The following is a 17,299-nucleotide window of genomic DNA, read 5'->3' on the forward strand; positions in this document are numbered from 1 at the left end:
AGTGTTAGATGCTGGCATTGTCATCATTAAATGTAAAGGGTTGCTGACAGAATCTGAAGGGAAAGTAAAATCAGGCCCATACCTTTCTTTCCTCTATGAAATGAGAAGAATCCCTATTTGCTATAGACCTTAGAGACACTACGAAGTCACCTTGATAAGATAAAAAGAAGTCATGAAGTGTAGAGGTATCATTACTGCCTTTGATATTTCAGTTGACATTGAATATGGAACAAAATATGGAGACCTTGATAAATAACCCATGAAGAGATTCCACATCCTTCTACCCCCACCCTCAGAATAAGTAGCCATTTAAGGCTGTTGCATTCTTTGATGTATTCTGACTCCTGCTTTCCCCCCTCTGTAGCCAACAAGCCCAGGAGCCTGGTAGGCAGAGCAGAGGGCCAGACCCCCGAGAGACACAGACTGCAGGCTGCATACAGGAGGGACTGGGAGTAATTGGAAACTTTATCCTCAGGTTGAAAATAATAAAATAATATTGCCCTCCTCACTCCAAAAAAAAACAAAACAAAACAAAAACAAAAACAAAAACCTTCAATATGCATTCTCAATAAACTGTAGTCTCAGAGAGTCAGAGAGTTCTAGCAAGTTTTACAAGTTATTCTTTGAGCACCTTTGAAGAAATTCATAGTTTTTGCATCATGGTACATAAAGCACTAAAGAATATTTCTTACTGTTTACTTCAAAATGTATAGTGTCCTAAGTTAAACATACTTTTAATTAATACTTTTATTTCTGTTTTCTTTATGTTTTCCTTAGAGGGCCTATTTACGAGATTTGAGCTAAAAGATCACATTTAGGGGTCACAGCTATTTCTATGCAGGACTGACCAAAGATTTAAGCATGGTAGGGTGAGAATTCAAAGGTCTGCTTATAAACAAAAAAAAAAATTCTCCAAATTCCTTGAAAGACATGCACTCCATAATTGAAATTAGGAGGCTTGAAAACAATTGCTAAGGAGTAACTGAATGATGATTGGAAGTAATTATTTTAAAACAGAGTAAGTCACAAAAATATATCCTTTCATGTAAGTAACTGAGAGGGTGGATAAAGAGAATTCACTATTTCTGAAGTAAACACTGAGTTAGTTTTGGTAATGTTTAACTGTAGGAAACACCTGTACTGTTGAAATGTATAGGCATTTTGGCTATATTACCTAGCACATAGTAGGTGCTCAATATAGATTTGCTGGGTGAATGGATTAATATATAATTACAGATCTACTTATTATTAACACATTATTACAGGTCTACTAAGCCCATTTATTCTATATGTTACCTTTTTATTGTATTGTCTGTATTATAAACATTGGCCAATGAATTTGACTATAACAGAGATTTGTTAACAGATGCATATCACTGTATTAATGTTAACTAATATTTCTTTTCAGGAATAAAATGAAATAAGGAAAAATGTTGGTTGACTTTTAAGATTTAGATTCCACCAGGGTGGTATTCTTCCTTTAGAAAAAATGCCTCTGTCCTGATGAAAATATCTCTTAAATGATATTTAAGTCCTGGAAAAGCTACTAGTAGCAAACTGTGGCTATAACATATGAAATATCTAAAATCTGGATGAAGCATAAAATACCCACTGAACTCCTCAATATTTCAAATATATGAATATAGTTCCTGAAATAAATTCTTTAAGCTACTCTTTAGCTAGTTCTAACCTAGTAAATGTACACATGTATGTTTATATATATGTATATAAAATTATATAAATATATATAATTTTCTCTCCTTCCTTATATTATACATACCCTTGCAATGTGATTCATGACTAAAGAATAGGCTATGGAGACAAGTAATGAAGCTGGGAGAAGTTATAGAAAGGAAAAAAAAAAAAACTAGGAGATGACAGGCATAATTGAACACTTCAAATTTACCTAAGGATATAGACTCTGTTCATATGAGTGCATGAATACCTTTATTTTACTTTTACCTGCAGGATTACCTATTTTGCATTTTTAGATGTGACCTGCATTAAATCCAAGTAAACATTACATCATGCTGTTTAGATTCTAACTCTCAGAAAGAGCCACATTCACCTTTCATTTGACTTAAGTGCAGTTTTTAAAAGGAAACATGTTAACAGTTTAAACTTCCACAATATCTGGTTTCCGCTGCCACCTTCACTTTTCAATTTATAATATTTCATTCTATTGACATGATCATCAGTCTCTCTATCTAGACTGGGACTCCATCAAGTCCCAGTCTCTCTGGGATCTTGGAATTCTGAGTGCCCTACATAGATTAGGTCCTTATTCCACGTTTACAGAAGTACAATCTACTCTTGCACTCTTTCTCCAACTATATTATGGTTAGTTTCCATTCATTTTGGGGTGCTGCTATAAGATCCACAGTGATTTTTTTCTCTCCATCTTTTACCTGATGAATCTTCATCTCTAGGAGAGTAAGCATACTCTTCAAGGGCAACTGAATACCAAACAATATCTTAAACAACAAAGTGAAAGCTGTGTAGCTTATTCATTACTTATTATTACGGATAGGAAAAATATATTGGTATTGACATGAATACCAACATATCAATGTGTAAATATCCCCCTTTTCATAAACATCAAAATATGAATAACTAACAGGAATAATATCACTAAAGGCATGATTAGAAGTTACTTAGAAAATGGTAATAACGTTTGTTACAGGATTACATTTTTTGTTTTCTATTAAGGAGTCAAAAAAGTCACTTAGCAATGTGAGCTGTTGAAAGATAGTTATTAAAATAGTTTACTACTTCAACAGTGTTTTCAATGTAATGGGAAAATTCTTTCATGGTGTGTGTGTGTGTGTGTGTGTGTATTTCTTCAAAGTAAATGGAAAATATAATATCTGCTATTCTCAATAATATGTTATAATTTAACATATAGTTCTAATCTTAGAAACTTATTCTTTGGGTTACCTATGAGATGCCAAGTAATTACCTGGCAAATAGCATTAGCACAAAGGCTCAAGCCTCTTACCATCAAATCCATCTTCTTCTGATCCTAGTTCATCATCTGAACAGATGTTGAGGACATTTACCAGCATCTCAGTCACTAAAAAGGAAAAGAATACAAACAAAAATGTCTAGATTTCTATTACAATCTTAATTATTACTCTGGAATTACTAATGAGCAAGCTTAGCAATTACACTTCTTACCTATATTGTATATAGAATCTCCTGCAAAGTAGTTTCTATAAAATTCAGATCATAAAAGGTAACTGGCTTTGTGATTCTACACAGACTTTATGTTTATAAAAGTATTAGCTCATATCTATGAAATCAGATGGTAGCATTTAACTAGCTATAGGTCAATAGACAGTGGACAAATCAAATATGTGGTGGTGAATATACTATACATCTATGAAGGAGGAAATGGCTACTTTTGAATTTTTATTTGTTTGTACAATGATACTACTAGATCTAAACCACATTGTGACTTTATGTTTTGCAGGGGCTAAATGAATGCTATATCTTTTTTAAGTTTTTTAATCCCCCAGAGAACCCAACACAATTATAGGCATGTGGTTAGTGTTTAGTAAAAATTGTTGATTGCCGAAATAATATATTTGAAATAGTTCTGAGGATACAATTAAAAAAAATGAGTTGATATACACAAAATTTTACTTTCAGAAAGGCTTTAAAAATGAAGCTTAGGTAAGTTTACTAAGAAATTCTGTTGAGTAAATTGATTATAATAAGATTGTATATAAATATCATGGAAATTAGTACTGCATCACTTTTATGCTAAGGGGCATGTTACACACATTTACCAGTTTCTAAAGTTAGGTTGGATTCTATCATAAAGGTGAAAATAAACTTGCCTACAATTTCTTCAGGAGCTACTTTTAAAAAATCAATGTTCTTTTAGAGAAGACACACAATAGAGAGTAAAACATCAGTGTTGCCAACATTAATACATAGCTTCAGTTTAATTATCAAAAGTGAATTATGTACTCAAATATATTAATAGATCCTTTTATAATAGATGTTTAAGACCTGAACATTTATGGAAACAACCCAACTGAAAGGTATCCCTAGGGTGCCTAGCAGTGGTCAGGATTACATTGCTTCTGTTTCTAGAGAAGCCAACAAAGGACAGTAACTGCCTAGTTCTGATCAGGGTAGGAATGTGGTGACATGGGGTAGTGCAGCAAACACTTAATAGAGACTATCAAAATTTACTTTTGACTCCTTTTGGTATCCAAAAGAAAGATTTCTTCACTGATAAATCATAACTTCCTGACTGAATCATTTTAGGGCATTTAAAGAAAAAAAACCCACAAGTATTATTGGAAAATAAATATTAAATTAATACATTACACACATTTATGGATATAAATAAATATTTAAGAAAACTTGTAGCTTTTCTCTAAAACCCTCCTATGGGGATTCTGAAATGTGTGCAAACTCTTACCTTTATTCTGATACCTATTTACCTGCTCTGGTGATGTGTGATATGATCCTTGAGGAATGACCGGGTATGTCCCCATTTGGCCTCCTGAACTAAACACTCAAACTCAGAGGTACAGGCCTTTCCTTGAATTTTTTGTTGAGGTTTAGGTCAAAATATAAAACAAAACAAAGGGAGAAGAAAGGAAGGAAAGACAAGCCAATTCTTTTGAAAAACTGGGACAAGCTAATAGTTAACTTTTTAAATATAAGTTTGTCTAACCTTGTAACACATTAATGGTCACTTCATTTGTAATGAACTATTTTATTGTTGTATGTACTGTCTTTCAAATTATTATAGCCATTAATAACTATCATACGATGATTATTATCAACATCAGAAATGTGAGAAAAGCATAAACATCTTAACCTTTTAATTTGACAAGGAGTTTGTAAAATAAAATAGCATTTTTGAATTAATACAAGGGGTAAGGAGAAAAAGTAGCTATTATAGCTTGAAGCCAGTTAAAACTATGTATCTGTTATTTTTAAAAGAGTTGTATTATCCCAATCAGATTATATGAATGTTCCTAATGTTTCTCATTGCTTTTGTTTCCTTCTAGTTCACTCATTGCATTTTGTTAACAGGGTACACAGTGACACACTTTCAAATCACTTCTCTCATGTTGCAACTTGTGAATTTTATTGGGTAGGCCAAAGTATTTCTTTGTTTCCACATCTCCTCCCCTTCCTTCTTGTACCATTGCATTAAGAACATCCCAGGATTCCCCAACACAACACACCTTTTTCCCCAACAAATGGCAGGGACCAAGTGAAAACATCCATGAAATTTGGAAGCCAGTATGGGTGAGGAGAACAGTTGAATTGCCTGATATTCATGACATTGTTCTCATACTTCAATACTGCAGCTGAAAACAACAAAAATAAGGACATTATGTACATGTGCACAGATTTCTCCTTCTCCACCTGGCTTTAGTTGATCAAGAAAATTCAACTCTGTGACTTAAGTTCCCAAATATCAAGGCAAGTAGCTTCATCAGTCACAAATGTCTACACTACTTAGAAATTAAACTACATTCAGTGTAATATGTAACTGCACAATATATGAATGCTAATATGAAGTGGCATTACAATTTGGCAAATATTTATATAAAATAGTTAATCAAATGTCTGTCAGGAATTGGTCACGCTGCTCTCACAGCCAAGAACATTCTAATCTTAGTTAATATCTAATGACCCTCATAAAAGTGGTATAGCTAAATTAGTTTGACAATTTAATAATCTCCTCAAATATCTGAACAGAAATTATTTCTATGTTTAAAAAAAACCCACATATTTTCCAGTAGAACTCAACAATAGTTGTACACACAGCAGTTTAAATCAGACTGCATTCTTGACTTAATAAAATAAAATGTCTGGATTGAATCCTGCATAAAATAATATACTGGTATCTGACTTCACCATTGACTTCTGAAAAGGATGCACCATCCATAACTTAGGAAAATGAATCTGCCCCTTTCACTCTGCTTTGGATGGTGTCTATGGGTTAGATACACAGTACATAGAAAGTTATGATTGTAGAAATCCTAAGAGCATTGCTAGTCTCACTTCTAAAGAGATTCAGAAATTCATCCTTTAACAATCCTGATACAACTTTGAAGGTCCCTGTGAGTCCGTTCCTTCCTTCCTTCCTTCCTTCCTTCCTTCCTTCCTTCCTTCCTTCCTTCCTTCCTTCCTTCTTTCCTTTCTCTCTCTCTTTTTAAAGATTTTATTTATTTGTTTATGAGAGACACAGAGAGAGAGAGGCAGAGACACAGGTAGACGGAGAAGCAGGTTCCCTGTGGGGAGCCAGATGCGGGACTCAATCCCCAGGCCCTGGGTTCACAGGATCACGACCTGAGCCAAAGGCAGATGCTCAACCACTGAGCCACCCAAGCATCCCTCTTTCTTATTTCATTTTTGAGTAGTCTCTACACCTAACATGGGGCTTGAACTTAAAACCTCAAGATCAGGAGTTGCATGTTCTGCCAACTGAGCCAGCCAGGTGCCTCCCTGTGAGTACTTTGAATTTAGGAAAAGCTACCTGTTTTAATGGCATCATCTGTTCTATGGATAGACAATTTTAAGTTGTGGGAAATTCTCAAGTTGAGTTTGAAACTTCTTTACCATTTACTGATCCTAATTCTGCCTTCTGGAAAAATACAGAAAAAGTATATTTCTGATTCTAAATGACAACCTTTTTAATATGAAGAACAATACTCTCATATCATCCCTTCTCGAGCTCTGGTAAGATTTAACTTTTATTATCTTCTCATGGCATGATTAGCATTATATTAGTGGAAAGTAGTGAAGAAATCCTAGATAATATTAAACGTTTTTTTTTTCTTGTTTTGTTTAGGGTTTTGTAACATAGAAAAAGCAATCCTTTCATCACTTGTTTACATTGTAGCATGTGATTACAGATAATAGATCAAAGATAGCCCTTCAAAAAAAAAAAAAAAAAAGATAGCCCTTCAAAATCTATTTTTTAAAAAGCTACCAAAAGTTTACTGGGTTTGAGTCTTTACATTAAATTCTTGCTTACTAATACCTTTAATATAGCATTGCTTTCATAACTGTGTTTGTTCTTACACACACACATATATATTTAAGTATGCTCATAGGCTCCACGCCCAGTGCAGAGCCCACTGCAGGGCCTGAACTCACCACCCTGAGATCAAGGCCTGAACTGAGATTAAGTTGTGGATGCTTAACTGACTGAGCCACCCAGGCTCCCCGCCCTGGAGTATTTTCTTAGAAACCTCTAAATATCCCAATTTTTCCATCATAATGTGCCCTGTCCAGACTCTATCCCTTTAGTGAAATATTTTCTTATTTCTTTTAGTGGATATAATCTCAACCTTCCTCTGAATTCCAAAAGCCCCTGACTTACACCTCTTTATTGCATTTATTATTCGAATTTGAGCATAGCCATTCAATGTATATATGTCTATGTTTAACTTCTATGTCTTTAAGGACAAATATCATACAATAGGTTTTATATTTCTTTGTGCTTCACATAACCAAATAAATAAATAACATATAATAAATAATAATATATAATAATAATAAATTTTAAACAGATTATTCATTTTAAATAAATAATAATATATAATAAATAAATAACCACCTTTTAAATAAATAATTTTTAAATAATTTTAAATAAATAACAGAGGCTAAGGATACATCTTGGCATTTCTCTTACAATTATTTTTCAGGAAAATTTTTTCCTAATCCCTTTGGCTTTTCTTCAGATGAGATGGCTTTTAGTGTTTTGTCTTCATACTGCTCATCCTTATTCTGGATACATGCCACATTGGCAATGGCCCTGAGAAAGTGTGGCCCAGAAAGAATATAATCTTTTTGGTGGGTTTAATCAATGCAGACTATGAGGAGGATATACAGTTTCTTCTGTAATCTGGATACTATATATATCATATTGCAGCCTAATAATATGTTGATGTTTTCAGCAGCTTGCAGTTAACTAAAATCACACTTGAGAACAGTATGGTCTTTGCTTTGAATCATATTTCTGGCTCAACAGCATGGTTCCAGGGAACAGAACTACCACAGTTTGGGGGCAAGAAACACAGACAGTGCAGTTAACATTGATATGAAGGGAATTATTCTCTTCTCCCCACAAAATACCGAATACTTCATATATTTCTGTATACCCATTGTTCTTTAAGTTATCATTTATGCCATATGACACATGGCCTAAGGATACATTCATATATGAATGAATTAAAGGCAATGCAAAATGAAAGAAAATCATGGCAAATTGCCATACCTATACTTCTGATCCACCAGATGGAAAAGGTGAAGTATTTCCCACCTTTGCTAAGTACTACCTGAATACCAGCTCCATTTAAAAGGTCTTCACTATTTTTGGATAGTACTTTGGATATGGATACACTCATAGCAGGAGTGTATCGTTATAGCTTCAAAAGGATCTTTAAGGTTCTATATTGTCTCTTTGAAGACTAATTTCTCCTCTAAGTTTCCCCCAATTTTTATTTGTATCATTAGGTTGATACAGCAGGAGGAAGGAAAGTAGGTGTTGTAACTAACAGTGCCCTGGAGGAAAGAGAGAGGCTCTATAAAATATGTTATTTAATCCTTACTAGAAATCTGAGAGAAAAAAGAAAAAGAAAAAAAGAAATCTGAGAGGCAGGTGTAACTGCCTTTATATTATAATCCAAGGAACTGAGGTTGAGAAATGAAGTGACTTGTTCAAGATCATGCAACCCGTAACTGGATCATCTGATTCATATTTAATTCATCTTTTATTGACATCAAATGAATCCCCTTTCTACCATTCCCTCTGTCTCCTGTAAATTATAAATGGATGAATTCTAGTCCTAGCTATACTAATTTAACCTTGAACATCGTATTCATAATTAAAGAAGTTTTAGCTCTTGCCAAAATACATAATTGAGAAAAATGAAATATGATGCAAATTTACAACTGAGGGTATGGCTTGCTCAACAAGATAAAATAGAAGTTCTGTTTTGTAGCTGGTGAGATAAAGCACTTATTCATTCAACATTGACTCAACACAATTTATTGGAGTGCCTGACAAAGCAGAATTTTTTTCCAGATTTCATTTTTTGTTTATTAACACCAGAAATAATACATTTTAACAGTGGCTACATTTACTAAGCAACTGCTATATGTCAGGCACTACATTTGGTCTTTCACAAAGCATAATCACAAATCTTCACAATATCCCTCAAAAGTAGTTCTTAATCATTTGCATCTTGAAAATAAGCAGACAGAGAGGTTATTCACCCAAGGTCAGACTTGAGAGGCAGTTAAATTCAGTTCTGGCCTAAATCTAAAGTCCCTGATCTTTCTAGAATTCCATGATATTCTCACCCTAAGTGCATAGATCATTCAGTGTCTGCCAAGTTTTGGACACAGATTCTCCTTCCCACATTTATTCTTTGTAAAAAAGAGCACTGGAATGGAAGGCCAGGAGCCCTGACTGCTAGATCGGTTCTCTCATTAAAAACTTGCAAAACCGGGGATCCCTGGGTGGCGCAGCGGTTTGGCGCCTGCCTTTGGCCCAGGGCGCGATCCTGGAGACCCGGGATCGAATCCCACGCCGGGCTCCCGGTGCATGGAGCCTGCTTCTCCCTCTGCCTGTGTCTCTGCCTCTCTCTCTCTCTCTCTCTCTCTCTGTGACTATCATAAATAAATAAAAGTTAAAAAAAAAAAAAAAACTTGCAAAACCTGACATCTCTTACTGTCTTGAGGTCTCAGTTACCTCATCTAACTTCATGGATTTATCTAGAAAAGTTATATGACCACTTTTAGATCTAATTGATAACAAACTTGTGGAATAAAGACCTCATCATTAATACAATTATTGATTAATATTCTCAGTAATTCTACAGACTATTTATAGAACATTTTTTTTCTACTTTTCTATAGGTTAAAAAAGAATAACTCTAACTTAAAAATGCAAATATACCAATATGTATTCTTTTTTCTTCAGCAACATAAAGTATTCATGCAAAAATACTTCCCAAATAACCTCACATTAATGAGGTACTCGTGAATTTTTATGTTTTTGTATAACAAATATATATCACAAAATACATGGAAAAAAAAAACCCTTTAAACCAAAACAGTCCCATATATCTATAGTCACGAAATTCACAGTTAACATTTCATCTTCCACCTCCCACATCCGCCCCTGCCACCTGCCTCTAACTGTCACTGGGATTACAAAACTCAACAAGAGCCCTAACAGTGTGCTGTTCTCTGAAGTACTTGAAAGACATTTATCTCCAGTGTAGTATAAATAATACAAATGGTTGTACTTCAAGAATCACTCAAGACCAACTCCTGAGACCTTGTCTGAGAAACAGAGAAAGAACAAAGTCTACCATCAAGAAATCCCATTATTCCAGTGGCAATTATACATGACCTCCTGTCATTTAACAATTCCATCAGAGACCTGGAGAGGGATTATGATATATATATGGACCTTACATTATTAACCAAATTATGAGCAGACCAAACAGCATAGAAAAAATATGTTCTTCCGTTGTACATGCACTTGTGAAGAATAGCCAGAAAAAAAAAATTATATAACGGAAACAATACTAATCAGTATTAATCTGAAGGCCTAATTGCTAGTTTTTTTCTCAGATGTCAAAATTAGGGTCTTAAAGTTATGTAATTACTTGGTCTAATCATTTTATTGCATCTGTAGAACGCTATATAAATATGTAGGACATGCCATGTATAAGATATAAAATCAGCAATCACGGAACAGCTCCTACTTGAAAATAGGGAAGGGCCACTGGACCTCTATTATTTTAATGACACAACTAGGTGCCCCGAATATAGTGAAGCCCAAGGAACAGAATTCCATTCCTCTATCACATCATGACTAAAATGCTAGACCGTATTCAAATATGTAAATTAAAGAGGTCTCCCCTACTTTAAAATTTGAGATTTTGATGAGACACAAGAAAACAGTATTTCTAATAAGAACTTGGTAACATTTCTCAACATCTTCTTTACAATGCCATCACCAGGCAGGATGATGACACGGCATTAGTGAAAAAAATGAAAACATCCAAACAGAGCTTCTAATTTAAGAGAAGTTATCAACATATTGTTAGCAAGAGGCATTAAGTGGCTCACCATACCATGGGCTCAACACATTTCAAGTGGATTTCAAAAGGAATACAAAGCTTCTTTTCTGAAAGCCTTTACATTAGTAATGTAATGCTCCCAACATACCTCAGGCTTTTTCAATACTACTACAGCTATTTTCAGTAGAGGAGGGGAGAGGTCAAAAGAATGGAAATAATTAATTCTAATAACATTTTTCATCTCCTTAACTCTAATTGACCATCCACTCTCATCTTCAAAAGATGGGACAGAGGGACAGAAAAGAAACAAGGATGAGAAGAAAGCAAATGGTGGCACTCCAGAATCATTATAAACCATCCAGAAATAGAAGAAAAAAAGCATAATAGACCCAGGGATTTCTTTTTTTTCCTTTTAGTTCTGCCACCTGTAGACTATAGATACCTTAGCAAGAAAACTAGCATCAGCGTGTTCTTTTGGAAAAGTCCTACCACCACATGGAGACATGATGGCTTGATGGATATAATTCTTGAGATATAACCTATATACTCAAAATGTCCTTTGCCAATATTTTAAGATTATGCTGTACATTGCATGGAAGGTTTTTTTTTTTTTTTAATTTTTAAAATTTTTTTATTCTGGGAGAGATGCTATACATTTTTAAAACTCTGTGTTTTCCCATAGAGATTACTTTTTTAAGGTGTAATTTTCTTTTAGGATTTTTTGAAGACATATATGTATAGTTTTTGTAGTATATATTATAGCATCTATAAACATAATCTCTATGATTCCTTCCATATTGAGACCTGACTTCTAACACTTATCTCCTTTTTGTTTTTCCATCACTGTCCTGTACTTGCCTGATGTATTCCACTCTTAAAAGATTCTTTCTGTTATTATTACTAATGATGTAAGTTGAGGAAAATTTATTAATTCATGAGGATCACTATACTTGATAAGCAAAGACTACACTTATAACTCACTTTTACTCTATAGTTCATATGACTGTGCACAAGGTAGGTGTTCAAGCCATTTATGGAGGCAGATTTCAAGGCTTTATTTTTAGGTCATTTTGTTAAAATGATGTTCTTCAGTCTGGGTTTCTTGAGAAATGTAATGTTTAAACTCTGCACTTCATAAAGTGTCTCTCACAGGTAAATTCTCAGTAAGTTCTATGTAATGACTGAATTCCAAGCAACCTGCAATATTTTGTCATTTGTAAACACAAACAGCAAGTGTGTGTGTGTGTGTGTGTGTGTGTGTGTATAATTTCCTTCAAGCTGTGAGCTAATGATTTTGTATTATCAAGACACAAACGTTTGTGCTACTATATATAATCCTCTTATGCACATATGTAGTCCTTGCCTGCTCCTCCCACCTTGCACATGCATCCTTCATGGCACCTTGTTACACTGCTACAAGTCCTACATAGAATTTGGATGATAGTGTCTTACTTACACGAAGGAAAGAGACTATACCAGATATATCCAGAAAATAATATGAGCCAATTTTATGATTATGTGTGTCCTAATGTGTGTATGTGTGGGTGTGTTATATGTTTCTCTTTTTAATACTGTATTAGTAAACTTTGGACTAGCTCATTGTCCAAATGTAGAATTTTGGGTGAAGTCAATAAAAGGAAATGATGCAAGGGATGAAGGCAAAGATCTCTTTTTTTCTTTTATAGTGCTTTGTACCATACCTGGCACATGGTTGGTGTTCAATAATGTTGGTTGAAGAAAAAAATCTAAGGAAAGGAAATAGAGAAAGGAAGGACAAGATGGAGAAAGACAGGAATGACAGAAAAAGAACAGGCAAAGAAAAATAAAAATAAAAAACCTCACAAACACAACACACATAACTTCTCAGGCTGCTAAAAATGTAACTAACTACATATGAACAGTCTGAAGGGGTACATGTTGGAATTTAAGAGAAAGATAGTATGTCACTTTAGAGGCTAAGCTCTATTTTAAAATTGTCAAAGTCTTGGGGTATGTGGGTGGCTCAGTGGTTGACCATCTGCCTTTGGCTCAGATAGGGATCCTAGGGTCCTGGGATGGAGTCCCGCAACAGGCTCCCTGCAGGGAACCTGCTTCTCCCTCTGCCTATGTCTCTGCCTCTCTCTCTCTGTGTCTCTCATGAGTAAATAAATAAAATCTTTTTAAAAACAAAATTAAATAAAATTGTCAAAGTCTTTAAAATAGATAAGAACGGAAATTACATTGGCTCTGTCACATAGTAACTGTGTGAACTTAGACAAATATTTCTCCTTATTTGAACTTTACTTTCTAAACTCATAAAATCAGAATAACTATGACCTGTTCTGTTATTTTCAAAGTATGAAGATCAAATAAAATAAGATATGTGATTAATATCCATGATAATATATATGATCAGATAAAATATTTAGCACCCGAAAAATACAAAGTATCATGATGCAGTTTCAAATTCTTCAAGAAGGGAATGGCTATCTAGGTTTAACACTTTGCCATTTTGTAATTCTCACCTAAAGTGCCACATCTAAATACTAACATCCAGAGAGTCTGGGCCAAAAGCTGATCCTTGCAATCAGCTCAAGTCCAGTGAAATGCTGTGAATTTTTCTAACATTACAATTTCACATAGAGAATATTAAATATATTTTTGCTAGTCAACAGGAAAGAACAGGTTATGAATTCTTTACCAGTTTTAGCTCTAAGTTGTAATCCTCACCGATACAACATTAAAATAAGGTTTAAGCAACAGTAGTAAATGAGAGAGAGAGAAGTTTAGCTAAAGCTTTGGAGAAGTTGGCACAGGCATAGTAAACACTGTGCTCATGCTTTGCTCTCATTTCATGTGGTTGATACTTTCCAGCTCCAAGTGCACAAGGGTACCCTGGTGAGAGGTACTTTGACAACTGGTGATATCTGTATGCAATCATATAAAACACCCTTTTCACCTTCAAGGTTGCACTCTGTATCAAGCCCTGAGCTGTATCCAGCCTGCAATGGTTCTAAGTTGCTAACTTCAAGATACTGTTGGCACTGAGTTAATATTAAAGCCCATATACTTGATATTTTCTGTGGAAAGTAGTATCACTGCAGATTTTTTGACATTGTTACAGTAAAGTCTCTTGCAGACCTAGAATTTCTAGACCTCAGCAATTGATAAGCAAGTGATTTGTGTCTTTACATCATGTAGATTGTCCCCATTTTTCCTTCTACTAAATGCTTTAAAGAGAATTAGATTTCTAGAGAAATAGGTTTCAGTTAAATCTAAGAATCTTCTAACCATCTGTCAGAAAACGGAATACAGCACCTCAGGATGCATCTCCCAGCTGATCTTGTTCAACTGGCAGCAGGAGAGTACTGCCAATGAACCTGTATGGAGGATTTAGCATTGCTCCAGATCCTGTCTTCATCCTCATTTAAGATCTTGTATAACTTTGAGAGCTAAATCCTGTATTTCTATGGGCAACACTTTGAGAAAAGCAAGGATTACCTCACTCACTGAGTTATTACTTACTTATAAGGGAAGTTCCACAATTACTTCACCAGCAAAATTGATAATTATGTAGTAGTAGATGGTTATGGAATCAAGAAGTTCCTTTGTCATAGCAAAGATACTGAGCATGCATTCAATTAAAATATATACTCAGGATAATTCTTAAATATTATTTTTATTTTTTTTTAATTTTTATTTTTTTATTTATGTATGATTGTCACAGAGAGAGAGAGAGAGAGAGAGGCAGAGACACAGGCAGAGGGAGAAGCAGGCTCCGTGCACCGGGAGCCCGATGTGGGATTTGATCCCGGGTCTCCAGGATCGCACCCTGGGTCAAAGGCAGGCGCTAAACCGCTGCGCCACCCAGGGATCCCCTAATTCTTAAATATTAAATCTTGATGGATTTTCTATTTTACCCTCTGTCTCATTAACGTAAGCCATTGGACGACTGAACGAAAACTAATCTATTTAGAAAGTGGCTTCCAGCAATGACACTTTCACAGTGGAGCTGAAAGAACAAAGGAAAAGTGTAAGTGCCTCAGGGACACTTTTTAAAGAAAGAAATTAATTATTTATTTTTAGAAGAATATGAGAGTACCCCATTCTTATAATAATGTATATATCTGAATGTATAACATTCATGTGGTTTTAAAGGTCTAACAAATGACTTTTCATTTCAAAAGCTTTTCACATTGAAGAACAGTTAGTCACCTCCACATAATGGAGCTATGGGTTGAACAGGGAATCAATACAAACACTGCCCTGAAAGCTTTCAGATAATAAAGCTGACCTAGAAGACCACAGAGAGAGGATAACTTACGAGCCCCAGAGTCAGTCTGCCGTGTTTCAGTCTCTGTGCTATTCCCTGACCGATTGTGTGAACCTTGGGGAAAGTATGCAACCCCTCTGTGCCCTAGTTTTTCCACAGTAAAATCAAAATTAGAATATAATTCATGGAGTATTGAGAGATTAAATGCATTTACACATGGAAACTTAGAGCAGTTTCTGGCACAAGGTAATTATTATTATTATTACATACTACATGTATGATTAAAGCAAATAACATTTGTGTACATGTAATCCCAACTGAAGGGATATATTTGCATTTAATAAATATATTATTACCAACCTATGATTTTAAGGAAATATATCAAGTTGTAGCAGTCAAGGTGACCATGATAGTAAGAGAATAATAAATTATAATTATAGTTAGATTAATTTTATATATTAGAGTCCTGGATATAAAAAGCAGTGAAAAGGGACATTCTGCTAAAATCTCTCACTCCATTCATTTCAGAGAGGTGATTTCTCTGAAAACCAATCAAAACTTCCTAACTGAAAGTTCTCTTTTGCCTTAAATGTCTACATAAATTTCTCTTCTACCACCTCAGAGTGATAATACAAAAAGTTAATGCTGAGAGTTTTCTTCATGGTTTCTTTGTTCATTTATAAAGTCATAGATTCCATACCATTTTTTGGTAGACCGTCCTAGGTTTAATAATCAATAATTATAAAGAAATTATCTTTCCCGTATGTGTAAAACAATATTCACTGAGGTAATGATTAAGTATGTTCATTTTTTAGAATAAAAAGCTTACTAAATAAATGAAGGAATTACTAATTTTTGGTAGGACTTATTTTAGTTATTGTTTTGCTTTACTAATAATAAAAACACTTAGCCTACAATTTGTTAGCAAATATCAAATAACAAAATGCTACCATGAATGTGTATTTACATTTCTTATATTGAAAAAAAAGTGATGTTGGCAAACGGTTGCTCAAGACCAATTAAGAGCATCTTCCTGATTTGATTTGCAGGAAAAAAGCAAGAGCTGGGGAAATTGTTGCCACTAGACAAAATCTCTGGATTAATTTTATCTAGCTTGTCTAGCACTAGTGATCATTTTTATGCCTGTGGTTGTAAAGTCCCAAAACATGATTTAAAAATGTTTATGTCAAGCTAAAGTTTATTCCTGTGGTTAAAATAGGCCTTAAACTCTACAGAAATGGCTTTCTGCTTAGAAAATGTGGGCAATTTTGTAGGGAAGTCAGCTTTCTGGCATGCTGTAGAGGAAGAGGCTAAGACGCTACCTTAGGGTTACCTAGGCATGAATTCTACTCCCTTCTAGAGACCGTTCCCCACACACCCCAATAATCTTTTTTCCACCCAGGATAAGGATCTGATCTACTTGGTTCCACATTTGGCTCCTGAACTAGGCAGGTGCCACATATCACTAAGCTTGTGAATGCAATTCCTGAATGCTGAGGCAAGGTCCTGGTGTGAAAGAACTGTACTGTGAATATGAAGTGAGGTTCTCAGGCCTGGCAGCCCAGGTGCTGATGGTGTCACTGAGGGCTGAGTGCTCCCACTTGATGGCAGAGGACCAAGGCAAGCTGGCTTCAGATATGTTGCATCTCCGCCTATCCACATCATGACTGCCAATTAGAGTCTTACCTTGGTTTCTTCTATTAGCAATTCAATCCTCCCTCTACAATGGTATATCAAGCTGTAAATTATCTTTGTATAGTATCCTTCTGAGGTCCATGACTACTTTTTGAAGGGAAATATTTGAGGATGTTGACTGTCAAGTTTTGATAGGGCTAAAATGCTTAAAAATTTTATTTATTTATTTATTTATTTATTTATTTATTTATTTATTTATTTATTTAAGACATAGAGAGAGAGAGAGAGAGAGAGAAACAGGCAGAGGGGGAAGCAGGCTCCATGCAGGGAA

The 17,299-nt window shown here is 34.6% G+C and overlaps 1 protein-coding gene across 3 annotated transcripts in view; it reads right to left on the reverse strand.

Annotated features, from left to right (window-relative positions):
- The window catches only part of PPP3CA (protein phosphatase 3 catalytic subunit alpha), a 314,628-nt gene that overhangs the window by 31,189 nt on the left and 266,140 nt on the right, over window positions 1-17,299 (reverse strand). For all 3 annotated transcript variants that reach the window (XM_041759349.1, XM_041759348.1, XM_041759350.1), the window contains 2 exons: window positions 5,214-5,339; window positions 2,999-3,073 (listed from right to left, as the gene is read on the reverse strand). In XM_041759349.1, coding sequence (XP_041615283.1) covers window positions 2,999-3,073; window positions 5,214-5,339 — 201 coding nt within the window. The remainder of the gene's footprint in view (window positions 1-2,998; window positions 3,074-5,213; window positions 5,340-17,299) is intronic.

The sequence above is a fragment of the Vulpes lagopus genome, chromosome 6 (genome assembly GCF_018345385.1).
Source record: "Vulpes lagopus strain Blue_001 chromosome 6, ASM1834538v1, whole genome shotgun sequence".
NCBI lineage: Eukaryota > Metazoa > Chordata > Mammalia > Carnivora > Canidae > Vulpes > Vulpes lagopus.